Raw genomic sequence first — 20330 nt, 5'->3', positions numbered from 1 at the left:
TGACTGTTCTTTTGGAGAGCCTTCTAGTCCACACTAGTTAACTCCCACATCTGCTTAATCAGCAATGTCAGGCTCCATTTGCTGCTAATGTTTTTCAAGCAGAGTTTGGGTCTTTTCTTTTGCCATCATTGTAAGGAAAAGCTTTATAGGAACTTTAATTAATCTGAACTGCATATATTGAACAGTATCTAGAAACCCCTATATAAAAATGTCAAACATGACAATTTCAGGAGTAATTTATATAAAATTACTATAAAAGTTCTTAGTAAAATAGGATCTCTAGTTTCACTGTAAAGTTTTCTAGTAGTTTGAGAAAATAAATTTGAAGTTGCAATACATATGTGGAACTGTTTTGAATATTCAGATCTCTAGGTCTGCTTTTCCCATTAGGCATTTTAATATGCTTGCCCTGAAGGCAGCATGGCGAGCCCCTGGGCATGACCAGCAAGGCTCTGCTTTTGTAAGGAGGTGTGAACAGTTTTTAAACCTAGAAGAATTAATACAACTTAGCTCTTTTCTCAAATGCTACTTACTGGAAGAACAAGGCCTCTTAGTGTAATTTCTCCTGTCATGGCTACATCGGAACACACCAGCCGCCCACTGAAGAGTGAAGCAAGGCAGGTTACTATGGTAACACCAGCAGATGGTCCATCTTTTGTGACAGCTCCAGCTGGGAAGTGCAGATGGATGTCAGTGTTGTCAAGGAGATCAAAACTTCCAGAAGCTTAAAGAAAAAAGAATGGTTTGGATGTGAAAAATCTGAACCTGTTTTGTTTTCCTGGCCTTTATTCTAAAAGGGCACCAGAGAACTACAAGTCTTAGCGCCGTTTTTTAATGCCATGCTGAAAAAGCATCATTGTACTCTTAAAAAAAAAAAACAACCTCCCTACCCCAAAACCAACAACCTTGCTTAAATTCATTCCCAGACAAAACCCTAACACATTAACCCATCTGCTGGTGTTGGGAAATTCAATAGAGGGATTAAATATAGGAATTCCTTGATCTCTATATTAATTTTTGTTTTTATTATGTCCCAAACATTAAATGTCAGCTTTAAGATGTCAACAGCAGGAAAGCAGTGCTATATTTATTTAAAAGGTAGTATCTTCCTGTTATCTGTGTGACATTGCTATATATATATACACACATGCATACACACACACACACTTACCTTTCTGGTTTAAAATACTGCTGACATCAGTATTTCTTATGCATTCATTCAGTCTTTTAGTTTATTAAAGGAATCTAAACTACCCTAGGTAATTTAGGAGTACCAAGTAATAACAAATGCTCAACAAATTAGGCTATCAGTTTGGCTATTAACCAAATTACAAAGCAGCCTCTGGGACTCTGGAGTGGTTTAGCCAAGTAATCACTGATGGCTGAAGAAGCCTTACTGTGTTGATATTTCTACCATGAAAAAGCCTAACCGCTCATGTTATTCTGCAATGCCACAATCTGTGATGGAAGAATATGAGGCATTAGGACACGTTAACCCCAAGCAATATTAACGCTTCCTTCACATGCATCTTTGCCATGATGCAAGCAGGGGTGCCGGGGAGCAGCACAGAGCACGCAGTGCGGGTCGCACCGTTGGTCAGCTGGTATCTCTTGGCGTTGCTGCGCAGCCAGCTGATGGCCAGATGCGCCGACTCCTTCATGACGTCCCCGAGCTGGCCCGTGAGCGTGAGCTGCCCCTCCCCGTCCATGCGACTGGCTTCCACGAACATGATCTCCCCACCCAGCGGGGTCCAGGCCAAGCCTATGGCCACCCCGGGCTGACTCAGCCGTTCCGACACCTGAAGGAAGAGAAAACATGTTGGGCAACAATCATAGCTTAAACCACTGCAAAACACTTTGATAGTCGCCTTCTAAACAACCGTATTGATTAAAACCTCAAAGATTAATACATTACTGCTGGGTTAAATGCAATCATATACTATATATATTTAATCCAATAATTTAATCATTTTTCTCTGCTGTCCACTTGCCACGATGTTTGCTTTTTGGGCTCCAAATCCTGTCAGTGATTCTCTCATCTAGGAGAGATGAATCTTCAAAGAAAATTCCTTAAAGGTGTGAATTTCATCCTCTTAGTAGTTTTCCCTTCCCTTCTGTTTTCTATGCAACTTCATGGTTTAGTTATCTTTTTTTTTTTTTTTTCCAGAACAAAGACAGCACAACCTGGCATTCCAGCAGAGCTTTACAGGGTGCACTGCTTTACAGATACACACTGCTTATACTCTGTCAGTTCAGCTGGACCTAAAGCAAAGCACTGCAAAGGGTAAAAAGAGAATCCCAAAGTAATAACTGCATTCACGGATGGCATTTTCATTAAATGCAACAAAATACAAAAGCGAGAAAGAAACTCAAGGTTCTAGAAATAAGCCTACCAAGGAGCAGAGCTGCCTGATCACCACACCTTTTTTTTTTTTTTTTTTCAGAGTTGCATTAATTTAATTTTTTGCATTAATTTAATTTTTTCAGAGTTGCATTCAGAGTTGCACTCAGTCCAGAGTTGCATTAATTTAAAGACAATCTGAGAACTTCTGGTGTAAAGTGAAGTGGTATTAATACCTAAAAATGCTGACTGGCTTTAGTGGGTATGTGGGAGAGTCCTTAACACAGCTACCTCCAAGGCAGGATTCCTGGGTTCCGCTCTTGGCTTCCTTCCCAACACCACAAACCATTCCCCAGACAAAAGCAAAGTTGTTATAAACTGGAAAAAAACACCAGTACATCTTAAGCACTGCTGCAGGCATCTTTGCTTACACAAAGTCTGTCATTACATTACTTATCCTCTGAAATAAGTAAATAAACAAAAATTTCTTTAGGTGAAAAGATGTCTACTGGAATAAAAAGAACTTTTTTTTTCAGATAATATTGCGTGAACTCATCAACAGCAGAACAAAACAGAGACAGCGGCAGCAGTCAAGCAGAAACAAATAAGGCTGTTACCTCCATTTCATACATAGGTGGCCCCAGGATATCTTTTAAAGCATGGAAATCAATTAAAATCGGCATTTCAGGTGGCAGAGCCAGGTCAGCAGTGTCACTGATGGAGTCTGTTTTTGCATCTTCTGTGATATGCTCTTTGCAATCTAAGAAAAGAAAAGATACTTAGTCAAATTAAAGATAATGCCATCAAATTTCATGATTATTAAGCCCAAACATGTTCTAAATTGTCCAGCAAGGATAATATTAAATCTGGAGCACTGATGGAGAAACAACTCACTTAAAGTAGGTCATGCAGCAAAACACATGAAATTCATTTAAGATTTTGCTCTTTTCACTAGATATGTACAAAAAAAATTTGCTAATGATTATGTTTTACACAGTATAATATTAAATATGAAGTTGAATGTGGAAATATTACAAAAGCACTATAATTAACTGTCATCTTTTTTTTTTTTTTAATGTACTGTGGTCTCCTGCAAGGGTTTCAATGCTTAACTTCTGAAATTCAGAATCGAGCTCTGTCAAATCCAGAAGTGGCACTTTGGCCATGTTTACCCATGTTGTTTTGCCACAGGACTGTGGTAATTACTGCTACTCTGCATCACATTCAGTAACATCGTGCTTCCAAAACAAGCAGCCTTTTAGGCCAGGAGGCCATGACCTGGCCTTTTTGGAAATGACCACCAGTGCGATCCAAAAGGGCTATAAAACCCCAAAAGCCTAACGCATTCAAACACAAACTACTCAAGTCATGAAGAAGGAAGGGCTCACACAAAGCAGTAGTTACGTATTCAAAATGTGTTTCTTTCTTACTCCATTTTAAGTATCACTGTATTTCTTAGCAGTACAGCTGTTTCCTTAGTGATAACATTTCAGTTTTCTATACAAATGTTAAAATGAAAAATGTTAACGGAGACCTTGTAAATATTAAAGCTTCAAAATTATTTTAACCCGAGTGCATAGCTGGTCGTTTGCACAAAGAAGCTGGAGAATTAACACCACTTGTAGCAGCCCTACACTGTGGACATGCCCAAGAGCACCGATACAGAGCGGAAAACTGACACTCACTTGCCCACTGCATTTGATCCATGTGCAAAAGGCTCATTTACTGTTTTCTTGAAAGTATAAAGCAGTATTTTAGTGAAACGTTTATTGGAAACATAAAAAATACCTGAATTATTCCAATATGTCTAAGACTCTGGCAGTCTCACAGCTGTGCCTCCCTGCCCTGAGGCTGCCATTAAGGAAAGCACCGCGCGCGCGCACACACACACACACGCGCACACACACACACGCGCACACACACAAGATGCTTCATTCCAGCTCGCTAACACCCGTCGGGGAACCCACTGAAGGCGGCAGGCCGCACTGCAGGGCCGTGTGCTGAGCCTCAAGCCTCCCGCACCAGCGTGCGGAAATCGCCTACGTTGTCCCAGGCAAACGCTGAGAACGGCTTCCTCTGCACTCTGATATAGGCACAACAACTGAAGGTTCTGAAATTTAAATGTTATGGAAAGACACAAATCACTGATCTAATCTACTTAGTGTAATACTGAAAGCGCGTGTACAGTGCTGCAAAAGTAATTTTCAGAATGGATGAAGCGGGAACGTCTCATTTCACAAGATACAAACTACCCTTTTATTAATCCCGATGTATAAAAGCCTGTTTTACAGTTAATACTGTAACAGTACAATTCTCACTAATGCTTTCATACAGTACCAGGGAAAATACTCGACATCGCTATTATAATAATAGCATCAATTCCGCTTTCATGCGGCACTCAAATCAGGTAGTTATTATCTAACTGCCACTAATCTTTCCGGCCTACAACTCATTGCTCAACACACAATTCAATTCCCTTCCCAGGAACACTGCTTTTTTCGGACAGCCCTCCTCTTGTTTCAGCCCATCTCCGTGTTTTTGTTGAACTACCATTTCTTGTACACAATATATTCAAATACATAAATAACAGCAAGTATAGGAAATAGATAACTCTTCATGCTATTCCTGCAAATCAGGTTGCAATTCTGACAGTAGGGACTTTAAAATTTGAGCAAGCTGATGTGACAATTCCTATTTTAAAACAAAATCGAGTTTAATTACAGCTGCTCTTGTGTGATACTAAGGTACTTCACCACCTCGTGCACACAATGATTCGCTATTTCTGCTTATTTTTATTTATTTCACTCAATTCTCTGTCAACAGCTGAAGCAGACAGAGACTTCTCGTAAACAACTGGCTAGTTAATCTTTGAGACCACCTGCCCTATAAAAAGAATAAGCAGCCCTTTGTGCATACATAATCTAATTACTAGACCCTGTTTTATAATCTTTAGTGGTAATGAACTCCAGACTTCCCTGTTTTCAAAAATGTTAACCTAAACTCTGACCTTTTCTAAGCTGTTTTAAGAGCATACAGCCATGTTCCCAAATGTAATAACAAAAACTAACTTTGCGAGAAAAATTCTTATCACCTTATTAGATGTGCTGACTATAAGGAATTTATTCATTTTTCCATTAATGTCACATACTTGTTCCCTTCCCATCCTAGAAGAATAGCCATAATTTTTTTATATATATATATATACACACACACACACACACATATATATATATATATATATATATATATAAAACCCTGAAATGACACCTCCACCCAAAAAGACAGTTTCCAGGAAATCAGGATTTATTCCAAAAAGTAAATTCATGGCACAAAGATAAACACTAAGAATTTAAGACTCCTGCTTTCTTCTAGAGATTCAATTTAAGTGAGTAAATGGAAGAGCTGAAATCTTTCTCATCGGGTAGCAATTTCTCACTGCTTCATAAAACATATTTAAATTAAGCATTAGTAATACAATGCTTTTAAAAGCAAAGCTTTCTTGCTATGCTGACTAACACAGAATAATAAACTGGAAACTTGAAAATATGAAATAGCTTTCGAATTGAACTTTTCATGCAAGAATATTTAGATATATGTTACAAATAGCCTACATATAGAACAAACTTCTGATATAATTTATGCCTCTGGCCTAAATAGAAAAATAACTCCAAGCAATTTGGAGAAAGAACCATGAATTACACTTCTGCAGATTTGCTAAGTATATTTAAGTAGTAAGTACTAAATTTATTTACTGTTGCTAAGTAGTAACTGTGCTAATGTCAGCACAGTTAAACTCGAACTTGAGCATCTAAAGAGGCCCCACCCTGGGAATCCCGCTGCTCAGATTTTGCGAACCGGTTCTGCAGTGCTAAGGAAGACCCTGTGTTCTAAGTGCCAAATTTTCAAAAGATTACAGAAAATGACACTTTCTGGAAGAGCAGGAATGCTACCCGAGGCATACTAGTACCAAAAAGAAAGTAGTTCATAATCTCATATTTTGTAAGTAAAATGCATTATATTCAAGTTGGGATAGGGGGAATAAAGTTTACATGTTTTTGTTCAAGTTGATCACTTTGATCAAATTTTAAACTCAAAAAAGGGTGCAGATTAATTCCCAAGCATTAGAACAAACTGTATTGCTGGGTTACAGAAATATTTACATATTTTTGAAGCCTCGGTTTCAATGTAGATAGGATTCGTTTGCTCAGTTTTAGTAGATAAATATTACCTTTCCTAAACTTCCTTTCGTGTCTGAATCCCATAAATCACTTTTTGCTTCTGTGTTCCAACTGTTGTATCATGCTATGCTGCCCGGGTACACAGCTGCTGCACCACACACTTGAGGCAGATGCACTAAAATAGGTAGGAGAGTCTCACATATTTCTGTAACTACTAGAATCTCCTCCAGTGTCGAAGACTAGATGAGTGTCTCATAAATCTCAGATAGAATTTCAGTAAAATATCAGATAGTGTTACTGTACACAAGAATGACTCCCTGGAGATGTGTGAAAAATGACCCCATTTGCTTTTGCTGAAGTTCACTGTATAAACTCAATGACTGATGCAAACTAACACTCCTCCACTTGTCATCCTTGTCATAAAGCTCAGGAGCCAGAAGAGGGAGGAAGGCAATACAAAGCTGCCCATTTACTCCAACCATACATTTTGGAAAGTGCTGAGCAGCTTGACAGCACATTCCCCCCATGAGTTCTGCTATGGCAGGTGTCCTCCATCCTCACATGAAACAGTGTCAAAACCTCAAAAAACCTCAAAAACCATTGCTCAGCTTGGGGTTACTAATCTGATTCATCAATATAGTGACAGAAACTTAGTGGTTTATCACCTCATTTCCTTCAACTTTTATTACAAAAGTTTAAAGGAGAGGGCACTCAGCCGAACACATGCAAGAGGCACTGTGCCACTCTTCTGATATGCCAAAAAGGATGTGCAAAAAGCCTGTACTTTCCCAAATTCAGAACTCCTGACAACGGAAAGTGTTAATGAAGACTCTAGAGTCCACATGAGTAACTGACAAGTATTTAAAGCAAAAATGAACTACAGGTCTTTAAAAAACGATAGAGAAAGAAAAAGCCACACAGTACTTTAAAATTAACCTATTAAGAAGGGACTTGACTACCTATTATTCAAGAGCCACTAATGATATAAAATGAAAAATTACCAGCACTATGCACATTGGCATGCACATTCATACACCAAGAAGATTAAAAAACCTACTACAGTCAAAGAAATAAATTTAGGCTATTGGAAACATTATTTCCATAAATTTGTAAATTTGGGGATATATATTTCTGGATTTTGTTTTATATATTTGGTGCTTCAGATCGAATGAAAGCGAAACAAAACCTAAAATAAACAAAAGCAACATAAAATCCCACTTCCAACAAGTGACATATTCTGCTAAAAATACAGCTGTACATAAACACATTGTTAACACAAAATAAACCATCCCTTTTGCAGACTGCACCATTTTGCACATGTCTTAGTAATACCAAAGATTAACCAGAGATCCACATGTCCCCTGGAATCCCTTGTGTTAGTGCAGTGCTTTCCTAGAGACAGTTTTGAGGCCAGAAGCTCAAAGAAAACTGTTCCCAGCTCGGTGCTTTTGGGCCTGCTCCAAACAGTGTGCCAACCAAAAGTGCTAACATTTTGCCCTCTTTTGAAGAGCTTTGCTTGCAATTACTGTTTTTGCTAGGTAAGCTGCAAGCCCAGTGATAACTTTAACATTGTTAAAAGCACTCTCACTGGACTGAGTTGCATCTGCTTTAAAAGTAAAAAGATTCTTTCCAATCTACTTTTCTCCTGTTTCATCAAGAGTCTTGAAGAGGAGAATGACACTTTTTTTAATCCATTAATCATATTAGGCCCTTGAAAACATTTTTGATATATTTATCCTTTCACAGAACAAAATTACACTTTAAAAGTATGAGTTATCTGAAAATTACCAGCACAAAAGGGACAGAAGCACAGGGTAAGGATACCTAACCTTGCCAGACTGTACCTCAAAGCCCAGAGGCTCAGTGTTCTGGTTCAAAAGACAGCTCAGGGGTAATTCAGAAAAATCCAGCACTAAGCAGCAAAGGTGTACCAAATGCAGCATGCAACATAAACAGAAAGCATTAATAAAGACATCTTAAAAGCTCTTCCTTCCAATGTATGTGGGATAATTTAAAATTTTACAGTCTCTTCTCCACATAAAGTCACAGCTACTGTGAGAGTTCATTTTGTTAAGCTAAACATTCAGAGAGAACTGAGCTGAATGCACTTATGCAAACTAACTTGCAGGCCAAACTCAATCTTCTGAGATTACAGGTATCTTGCAAAGGCTATTATGATGATTGTAAATAAATAAAGTCTGAATTTGCACAGAAGAAATACTGAGTGAATGATAAAGCTGAATGTCAATAAATGGGTTTCCAGAGACAAGCTAGAAAATCTTTTACTGTGGGTAGAAAACCTCTTGGTATATTTTTCTACTTAATAGCTCTGCATTTCTACAAACAATAAACATATTACCACTCCCAGATTTTATTCCCTGAAATGACAGACAGTCACTATTCAGACTTACAAGCTGGTTTAACTTAAAGAAGTGGAAAAAAAAGTCTCTCTATTTGTCCTCTTGTAAATCAGTCAGGATTCCGAGGTGACTGCATTACACTCCTTTGCAACCAAAACTGTAAACTTCCTATGCAATGTCCTACTAAAATCCTACTAAAAGTGAAGTGCTCATGTAAAGTTACTCATGGAAAACAAAGTGCTCATGGAAAACTACATTCTGGTAAATTGTAAAATATGTTTCCGAATACCGGGGAAAGGTTGGACCAAGACGGAACAAAAGATGCAAGAAGTAGATCTATATTATTTTAACAGAATAACAAATTCTACTTGCAGTAGAAAGAGGTTAACTACCATGAACCTATAAACATCTAATTCCATAATTTTTCACAAAAGTGTAGTACCGCAGCATTACATGCTGGTGAAAGGCTTATAGATGTCTGGATCACTGGGAATGCTAAATAGTTATCTTCTAAAAACATGGGAGAGAAGAAAAGACTTACTACAGATGATGAAAGTTACCAGAGCTCCAAGAGACTTTGAACGAGTGCTATTTCATTCCAGGATCAAAATAAATTGTGGTACTTGCAAAGCGCAAAAAAACCACATTTTTATCCTGCAGACTCCAGAGAAAAACCTAAGCTTCTCTGTCTTCAAAGAAGTTAATGAAGTACAAGACTATCACTAAAGACCACTGAAGCATCACTTCTTAGGTTACTATGTGAGCTAATGAGTTTCATGAACGGCCATAAATCCTTAAGTGACATATGCTGCCTTCTTAAAGGACCATAAAGAGAGCCCCCAAACGTTCCCAATCACATTAGGAGCTTCCTTTTTAACAAAGCGTGCAAAAGATACAAACCTTCTTCTTCAGCCATTTCAGCACGATCTGGCTTTGCTTCTTTGTGCTGTCCTTCTGCCACTTTCACTGCCACTGCTCTGCAAATCGCTCCCAGTTTCCGATCCAGAGAGCGGACTCCTGCCTCCCTAGTGTACCTAGCACAAACACAATCATTTTACCGAGAAACAGACAGTGGTGTTATTTTTAATAAAGAGATGTCTTTTGAATCTAATATCCTTTCTTTCTAAAAAAATACATCCAAATAAAATGAAATGTCAGAACAGTAAGGCCTTGGACTGCTCTAATAAATGGGGACAAAATCATGTTCTAATATCAAACTAATTGTTGCTTGTTGATTAAACTGTGAAGGAAAATCAAACCACTGAGTCAGGAAATGACAGTACTGACATCTGGATCCAAAACTTAGGGAAAAAAAAAAAAAAAGGGAAAAAAAAACTAAACAATGCTCCAATGACACTGAGCATATGCATATGGAAAAAAAAAAAAAGGGATTTTTTTAAGTTCAAAATTCAATTCATTGAAAATAGAGGAACTGACTGGAAAAATACATTACCCTTCAATCTATGAGTTAAAAATAAATACTAGCTTATTGAAACTTAATTTCAATTTTTAGACAAATTAGGCCCACCAAGTCCAAATATTCAAAATTATGTTCTCCATTTTTTCTAAGAAGAAAACATAAATAAAGCTTGATTAAGATCAATATTGTGTTATGCCAAAACCATGCATTTACACACTGAAGGCAGTAAAGAAATACTAGCTTGAAATGTTTCTGCCCATTCATACTGCTTTGTCAACTGTGCCCACACAATCGCTTATGACCCATTCTAAAAACTAGATCAAGGAAATCTCAAGAGAAGGAAGAAAGTTTCTGTTTAGTGTGAAGAGCTAAGAAGAACTTGGAAAAACCATTCCATAAATCAAAAGGTGATGAATATCTGAATACAGAAAGACTAAATCTGATCTTAAAGAAATGTTTCAGGCTTAAAATAATTTAATTACCAGCAAAAAAGTCATTTAAAAGCAACGAACAACCGATTTACCTGGTAATTATGTCTAAAGTGGTTACTTGTGGAATCTGAATCTGCTGTGGAGTCAGGCCATGCAGTTCAAGTTGTTTAGGAATCAAGTGTCTATGTGCAATTTCAATTTTTTCTTCCTGTGTATATCCTTCAAAAGAACAAATGTATGTTTACTAATCATTTTGCCCATGCACGACTATATCAAATCTATAACTCACTCAGAATTGTACCCAATTGAATTTAATAATCTTCCCTCCACCAAGATATTTCCACATGCACAAAAATGATATGGACACCTAAAGTAGGATTTCGGAACAATCTAAATCATTCCTAGATATTAACATTTACAGTAGCAACATTCTAGGTACCTAACATATTTGTCTTAGTGACAATCCAGCGTGAAGAGTTAAGGAAGTCTGTTGTTAGGAATGTATGATCAACCCCTAAACTCATTCTCTCTCTAAAGGGAACTTTCATTCATAATGAAAGACTGGTAGTTTTTATGCCTTGTAAAGTACCACCCTCCCTGGAAAGTTATCTTAACAGTTAGGGCACTCATTGTAGAGGAAAGGGATTCTGCACTATATTACCAAATTACTATTTAATATTCAAAACATACAAATAATCTTCAGTGCAAAGAAGGCTGCTTTTCCTGCAGCCTGGTGAGAACTACAATCACAAGACTGACTTCCGTACATGGAACTCAGGCTCTCAGCTCAGCTTTAGGAACTGCAGTCTGAAAGCAACACCTAAAGGTACAAGCACGCCCTGTCTTTACCTCTACGCAGGTACAGTCCTTTGGTTACTGCATTATTCACACAGGCTAGCTCCAGGAAACAGTGCAATTCAATAAGCTATTTTCTCGTATTATTTGTTTTCAGGATTTTCTATAATTGTCAAATTTTTCTAAAAATGGCTTTACACATCCTAGAAAATTTATTCCATTACACCAAATATACAGTGAAATTAAAAGAGAAAGTGTAACTGAAAGGGTACTGCAAAAGTGTAACTGAAAGGGTAACTGCAGGGTATACTTTTCACTAGTTTTCCTCCATATACTTGTAAGCATTACGGCATAATACACAGGATTTTATTTTGATGATCTTTCAGAACATGATTTTGGGAATAAATCATTGTGTGCTACACTTCTATAATATATTTATGGAATACATCACAACGAAAACAGTATTAGTCACCTTCACATTTTTAGGGTACAAACAGCAGTCCTACTGTTTGAAACCTTACCAACTATGTTCTAACACCTTGGGAGTTGTTCTTTTTATTGTTCTTGTTGTTACACTTGGGAGTTGTTCTTTTTATCAGATCTAGTCAGTTACTGCAACTGGTCTGTGACCAGTCAGAATTTCAAAAGCTGTTGGCATGATACTTCACGGTTATTCAGAACGTTGTATGAACAGCAAGAGAAGCTTTAGTCTTTGAAAGCAGTCTTTCAAAAGTTTCTTCACTGAGCTCTTAAAAAGATCTACTAGCCATTAGCAGGCTTAAAAATAACAGAACTGCTTTTTATTTAACAACAACAACAACAAAAAAAAACAACATTAAAGACTTACAAGAGGCATTTTAATGACAACACTTCATTGTTACCTGGAACTTGAATGACTTCCATTCTGTCCAAAAGAGCAGGTGGGATAGTAGCTGTAGTATTGGCTGTAGCTATAAAAAGGACTTGGGACAGATCAAAGGCTACATTTAAATAGTGATCGGTGAAACTGTGATTTTGTTCTGGATCCAAGACCTTAAAACAAGAGTGAAAGTGAATTGACATCCACATTTTATATACATTTTTATAAACATAAATTATACATAAATCTGTCAAAATAGACTAATTGCTCTAATTTTCTAACCTACTACTAACTTTGAAATTAATATTGCACCCCACAGTCAACATTTTGGCACAGCACTTACAAGCACAGACTTAAAGATGCACAAGTGCATGGGAGTCCAGAAGCTTTCAGCCACATGCTGTCTAGACTGTGCTGGTCTCCAAATAACTGGGGGATTCCAGTTCTGCATCAAAAAGCCTTTATATCTTGAAGCCAAAACTAACTAGCGTTTTGTCAGAAGTTACTAATAGCGTTTAATGAATTTTCTAACCATCTTTCCTTGTGAACAGTAGCAATAGGTACCTTGCTAGAACCCCAGTACCTAATAACTGAAATAAGCTTGCAGTGTATTCATCTAAGCAACATGCAGATGCTTGATGACATGTGGCTCTAGGATAAAGGGCGTATCTTCTCTTAGCATGTATTTTGCCTACTATCACTTAATCAAGAACAGTCCCACATTTTCTTTGCTCGGCCTTTTACTAGCAATACAGCCATAGAAGCTCTTCTCATTGTCCTTGATGTCTCTCCTTGAAGTCTCAACTCTGAGTGAGCTTTGGTTTTCCCAAAACCATCTTTGCACTGTTTCTCCTCCCCCAAGATTTGTGATTTAAAAAAACAAACTAACAAACCCTAACTATGAACACTGAAGAATATCAACATGTACTCTGGCAAACCTCAATAATCTACTACTACTGCAGCGAAAGTAAATCCATGCCTTAAAAACAGTGTTGTCTTTCTATTGCTCTTATTACTACTTCTAATGGGTTAATCCTCTTCTTGCATATATTTGAGCTATTATCTGAACGAGCTCTTTTTCACTATTAGGTGATAAAAACAGTATTTACAAGGATCATGATTGCATTAAGATGCCTCTCTCTAGTTTCAAAATAGAGCCAAAAAATGGAGGTTCATTGTATACAGTATTCTACACTTGGCTCCTATACCAGCACCTGCGTACCCACCTTAATTCCATCTCTTCCCTTAAATTACTGTCATGCTTTTTCTTCCCACATGATGAATTATCTATGCTATGCTGACATGAATAATTCTCATGTTACAAATAATGGGACCTAAGCATCTCCTGAGAAACAGCACACTACTGTCAAAATAATTTATATGCCTATACCCCATGAATGCACCCCTTGTCCTAGTGGCTTGAATTATAGGCGAGAACAGTGTTGATAATTTTTTAAAAAACCTTTGAATCTGAACAGTTGTTAGCTGACTAGAAAAGAAACATTTTTTTATTTTTGTACTCTAAATCCTACCCGATCTTTGAAAAGTTAAAAAAAAACTTCAGAATAGAAATGTTTATCATTACACAAGTCTATCAAAATACCTTTTAATTGCACACAAGAAACACAGCAGATTTTTAGTAAAAGCTCTGGTTTTGAAACATTGCAGTTTTAAGAAATATTTTTTGGAATTTTACCGTCACTGCTATTAAGTTCTACTTTCCCCCATGGTGAAATCTTTAAGCATATTGGAGCATGCAGCTAACTTCTGAACATAAGGCTGTAATTCAGTGAACATTATTGTTCACTGGCTGCAAGTTATTCAAAAGCTGCTTTTCTTACCCTCTCTAGCAGGCAGCTCCTATCGTTTACTCTCTTCTTTATTGTTGAAGGCAAAGGCCTTCAAGTATCATGACTAGCCAAGTACAGTGATGAATAATTCAATCAATAGAGATACCTCTTACCTCAACTAGTCCCAGAGTATAGCTTCCTACACTACAATCACACGCAGTGTGTCCAAACGCCAAGAAAGGTAAGCTATATCAAACATTAGTCTCACATTTGAAGTCTATTTTTGTAGATTTTTCCAACAAGACTTAAACCACAAATCCTAATTCACCTTTTTTTTTTTTTTTTTTTTTTTTTTTTTTTTTTAACACCAATAGGCACCATTTGTACAAATGCCAGTCTATGAGCTCAGTCACCTGCAACCTCTTCTAAAGAGGCTGAGAATTCTGTATTATGCCAGACTTGGACTGCTCTGGACTAGTAATTCTTTTTCATGGTAAAAAGTTCTTAAAATAATATATAAAACAATATAATGCCTATTCATTTAAAACAGATTTTCCAAAGCACACAGAACTGTTCTTCAGCTAGATATCTGCTCTAAAATTCACATTCAAAAATTTTCCAAAGACATTCAACTAACAGAAAAATACTATATTCAATGAACAAAACATCTTGCTTAATTTGTGGCCAGCAGCTCACATGCTTACAAAGGCATCTCTGTACCAGCATTTTATTACCACAAAATCCAGAATAAGTTCCATGAACATTTAATTGCCTGGCTATGCTCCTGGTCTAATTTCCCTGCATACAAATACTTGCTATCAGACACTTGGATCCATTTTTATTTTCTTCTCTTTTAAGCAGAGGTCATCTAAATTTAGAATAAAACATTCCTTTGCTGATGAACAGTAACTGGAAATAGGAAGACATTCTGTTTTGCTTAAGTAACAACTCCACAGAAACATCACAACTAAACACATACCCAGTAAACACAAAAATCAACCTCTGCTTTGTGGCTTATAGGGTATGCCAGTTTTCTTCCCGAATATACCTCACTGTGCACAGTTAGTGGGGATTTAACATACCTATGCATTAGGATGTGCCACTTAAACTTAATGATGGCACCGGCCAAAGCTGCAGAAGCGATCCGGAAAGAAACTCACCAGTTGAGTGACTATTTACTACTGCTTGTTCTTCTACTAGTTGACAATTAAGCATTTCATGTGCAGACACGAGTTCTCCATTAGAGGAGGTAAAGCACCTGCTTCAGAATGTTCATAAACAGCAGTAGAGGGATACAAAGATCTCACATGGGAGCAGCACCCAGACATGGTTACTAAAGCAATTACTTCTCCAGATACAACTAATGGACAATTAGCAATAATTTGCACAGAGACCATGATCTCAGAGACAGCTGGGAGCTGACCTGAAGAGACGCAACTGGAATAATCCATGGCAGGAACATAGTTCAATGCCACTGAGAAGATTTTAAAATACAGAAAATAGAAACATTTCAAAGCAGCAGCAAAATATCAATAACTCGAACACAAAGTAATTCAATAATAAATTCATTTTGTTCACCTTCCATGCCTGGCATGATAGGAAAAGGATGAAATGCTAATCCCTGCTTCAGGATAAGCAATGAAAAATAACCAAACATAAACAGCAAAGGTTGAATATAATTAACAACATTAATGAATGGTTTCATGATCAAAACATTCCCCCTCCCCACCCAGTGATTTTCCTTCCAAGAAATGCCAAATCATTGCTTCATCACTGACTTTGCTTGTCTCACAAACAACAGTTATCTCACTAACAAAACACAATGTTTTGAGTAGTTATTACCATGCATTGACTAGATTAAGGCCAGTTTAGTCCGATATCCAAGGGAGAAATGACTGAAGAAATACCAGCAAACTCAGAAACAGATCTAGTTACCATTAGCAGCAAAGAATAAAAGCCTGAAAGAAGTAGGAAGTATATATAGAAAAAAAATGCATTTGAATATCTGTCACACAACTCTGCTTGTTTTCTTTTTCCTTGCAGGCTTTTCATGCATTCTAGGAATGCATACCATACACTTGAGAAATACAGAGCTATAGCACCATAATTATCATTTTTAAAAGTTAAAAAGAGAATCCATGGCATCTTTCAGTACATTTACACTATTATTAGTATTTTAGAGTATCTAACAGAATCTACAATGACATTTGTAGAAAGTCGTAAGACAGATGAGTTCACGACATTAAAAAAAAAAGGAATCACTTTGAAGGAATCACTTTGAGTAGGAATTTTCATATTCAAAGCACTGTATTAAGCAATACAGACAATACCAGTTCAAAAGATTCATTAAAATGACTGTATACAAATGTTACCAGAATCATTTACTTTCATTCCCACCCACAACCTCCAGCTACATCAGTTACAAAAGCTTAGTTTGCCAGCTGAGATGATTCTAGGATTATTCCCTCCATCATTTCAGTGAAAGAGGGAGTGTGGCATGACCACAAAAGCAGGCCAGCTATAACACTGATAGCGTAGTAGTCTCTCACAGACTGACGTAAACATAACAGAACATAAAACAGCAGTAAAAAGCGTAATGCCACAGCAGTATAATGAAATTCTAGACACACACAAAACCAAAATCATTAATGGCACTAGTCCTACATTTGCCCTGTACAGCTCCAAGTGTTTCAGTCTACTCCAGCCTAACTGTGCCCTCAGTTTCCTAATCCTCACCTCTGCCTGTCAGCAACTCCAGGAGGGCAAGGTGTGCCCAGCCTTCGGCACTGACGGTGGCCATGCTCTTTGTTTCATTCCTATAGCCACAGAGATGCTCCCTTCTCTCTCCAGCAAACTGCTAGAAAGAAACCGCTGCAAATGTAAATCAGTGTGTCCCAGCTGTGAAGAAAGGAACTGTACTGGCTCAGCCTCCTAACTTATACTCCATGGAAAAAGACGGGAAGAAGAAGGTTCTGGCAGCTCACTGCTCATCTTCACCATAATCAGACAGTTGTAGCATCTTAATCTCAACATCTCATTAATAACTTTTCTACAGGTGATGGATCTAAAAAATAATCCAAAATATCCCCTTCACAAAAGTCCTATTCACACCTCCTATATTTTGTGTCTTTAAGCAAGTCAGCTTTCACACCTCTACACTCCCTCTACACTTCACACCTCTACACTCTACACTATGATAAAGTAACTGTACAATGTACTTCAAAATTAGATTCATTTTTATCTTGATTCAAGTCCCAGAACTGAAGAAAAAGGAACACACACACATTTAATAGCTCTCATAGAAAACAAATGTATAATTATGCACATCATAATTAGTCAAAAACTGAGGATTCATGACTTAAATGATAATTTAAAGTGCAGAAGGTTAATTACAACACTAATTAAAAAATTCTGATAAAGGATACACAAATAGCCCATATTTATATACTTACTTGTAGCATAAGCCTGTGCTATTAAGAGTTTTCAAAACATATTAATGTATTAAAACAAACAAACAAAAACAAAAAACAAACCAACAAACAAAAAAAACTTGAAAAAGTCCACATACCTTCTGGATTGCTTACACCAGCAGTTGTTTTAATTAAAAAAGCTGTCTTTCCTAAGTGATATCCTCCTTTCTGAGTGCAATATTTAAAGTTTTTAGTTGAAAAAAATGAAACACAGCTTGGAATTTAACACCTCTTACCTCAAGCAAGGCAGCTGCTGGATCGCCCTGCAAGCTCTTCCCCAGTTTATCAACCTCATCGAGCAGGAACACCGGATTGTTAACCCCAACAGTCTTCAGTCCGTTGATAATTCTACCTGGCATGCTGCCGACGTAGGTGCGTCTGGGGGAATGGAACATGTGGAGAAAGCAGGGCCAGATGCATGAAATGGGAGTACAAACAGCAAAAATAAAACCCAACAGAAAATATAAGAATTGGTAGTCTTGTAACAAATACTGTTTTTTGCAAAAACTTCTGCAACTAGTAGATTAAAAAGTACTGAATATGCATTTGAACTAATACAACCAATTATATTAGCAGGTGGAAATTCCAGTTCCCTAGTGCATAGGTTGGTTCTGGAAGATAAACTGCATAGGTATGACAGTGCGTACAACCATTACATCTTACAGGTATTTCACATGGTTTAGTATAAGCATCTTTGAACTGTACAAACCAGCAGAAGCACATTTGGGAACCTCATTAATACCAACACTTAAGAACAGTGATATTGTTTTTCATCATTTCAACAGCGTTCATCCAGTGTTTTACAAATCTGGGCAAAATTTCAAATATACTGAACTGTTGATGCCTATTGTATGTGCCACATGCTTTAACTGGCAACCATAAACAGAAAATCTGATTTATTATGTCATTTCAACAATCAAATAAAACCTGGAACAGTGAATGGAACAAGAAATTATCAGTTCAAATTTATGCAGCAAACCTGGTAAAACTTCCCCCCACCAGCATTCCCAACACACATAGAAAACCAGGATATAAATGCATATATACCCATTTGATGAATTTATCATGGTCTTTTCTGCTGGTGCAATAAGTAAACAAAATACTGTAAGTATTTAAAAGTATGAAATACTGGTCACTCAGGAGATACATGAAGTGCTACTCAGTTACAGCGTGTATCTCATGACCCTCACAAAGCAGAAATGCAGAACAGGCATGCTCTGCTGTATGATCTGTTTCAATGCACTCCAAAATAAACAGGATGGCATTTAGAAAGATGAAACCAAAAATATCGTGGGAGTAATTTCAAAAGATTCTAGAGAAGATTTAAAACATAACAATAACTCATAATATGTAGCAATGTTGGTTTCACGTAATATTTAACTACTGAGGGAACAAATGCAGTTACTGCATTTAACTCCAGATCCAAGTAAAATTAAGTTTTTGATATCTTTCAATAGCTAGATAGAAATAGTTAGAAATGCAATACAATTTCAATTTTCCTACTACCACCTCCATGAGGCAACTGTTAAAAACTGGAGCAAGCAGCACACACTAGTTTATCACCTCTGTGCTTTTGTGCAGTCTCTTCTCCTACAGTGAGAGAGCAGGTCCCTCTCCACTGAGTGTACACCACGTTACATCTACTGCAGGTCAGGAATCTGCATGGGGGAACTATTTTAACTAGCACGTCACTTTGTTCTCCATCTGCACAGAGTCAACCTTGCCAAAAGGGTTAAAGTATCCTAGAAAGCACTGATAGAAAATCAAGAAAATGAAGAACTGGAGCTCAATACAGAGACTCGTTTGCCAGTGGAACCAAGTTAACCATTTTAGCTATTATTTTGTTTCACAGAAGGTGCTTGGAGATATAGCTTATATACTTTACAGACTGCAACAGGAACATTTTTTGTTTTAACACTGTATTTATCCCAGAAATGGGACAACATATTTAGAAACCTTGACACTTTTTTCAAACACATGCTTAAATTTGTGAGATATGAAAGGATGCCTTATTTTTATAAAAAAAAATTACACATTTATTAGTGTTTTGTGTACATGCATTAAATCTTAGCTGAGCACTTTAAATTCCATAAAATTTTCAGATACCTAGGTACCATTCAGTTACAAAACGAGCAAACAAAAAAATATTTGCAAAAATGCAATTTTAAGAATATCAAAATCAAGCAGCTTTTAAAGCAAGAATGAAAAACATTCCAACATTACAGAAAATCATTAAATGAAAATGCTAAAAAAAAACAAAAAAAAACTTTATTCAAAATATGCCTTGTGTTATGAGCTACCATATAAAAAAAAATGGTAGACTGAAATTAGACTGAAATGAGTCTGACTGAAATGAGTCCAGCATTATCAGAAGGTTACCTGTGCAACCCCTGAATTCTTCAAGAGAATGGAGAAAAAAAGAAATATTGCTGGCAACACACGGCAGTTCTGCAAATGAGTCAGTCTCCACAGAAATGGGTTTAAAAAAAATGCATAGTCGGATTTTCATTTCACCACAACTGACTGTTCTCACTCTTCCTTTGCTTGCACTTTCTTCTTCTCAGTTGCATTTTAAAAAGTCTCCAGACATGTTAGATTTAAACAATTATCTCCAATATGTTTAATTAATGCATCAAATTTCTAATTAAAGTCTAAATTTATTTATATAATTTGATCAGTAATCATG

The 20330-nt window shown here is 36.9% G+C and overlaps 1 protein-coding gene across 1 annotated transcript in view; it reads right to left on the bottom strand.

The window, feature by feature from the left end:
• LONP2 (lon peptidase 2, peroxisomal) overlaps positions 1-20330 on the bottom strand; it is a 32619-nt gene that overhangs the window by 2458 nt on the left and 9831 nt on the right. Inside the window, exons 8-14 of the mRNA XM_010226220.2 lie at positions 17881-18022; positions 12407-12557; positions 10823-10949; positions 9780-9913; positions 2959-3101; positions 1592-1799; positions 534-724 (exon numbers count right to left, since the gene is read on the bottom strand). Coding sequence (XP_010224522.2) covers positions 534-724; positions 1592-1799; positions 2959-3101; positions 9780-9913; positions 10823-10949; positions 12407-12557; positions 17881-18022 — 1096 coding nt within the window. The remainder of the gene's footprint in view (positions 1-533; positions 725-1591; positions 1800-2958; positions 3102-9779; positions 9914-10822; positions 10950-12406; positions 12558-17880; positions 18023-20330) is intronic.

This window comes from Tinamus guttatus, unplaced genomic scaffold (assembly GCF_059628265.1).
Source record: "Tinamus guttatus ecotype Peru unplaced genomic scaffold, ASM5962826v1 Tinamus_guttatus_pri_ptg000389l, whole genome shotgun sequence".
Lineage (NCBI taxonomy): Eukaryota > Metazoa > Chordata > Aves > Tinamiformes > Tinamidae > Tinamus > Tinamus guttatus.
The sequence above is the reverse complement of the archived record's forward strand: the minus strand, read 5'-3'. Positions and strand labels throughout refer to the sequence as shown.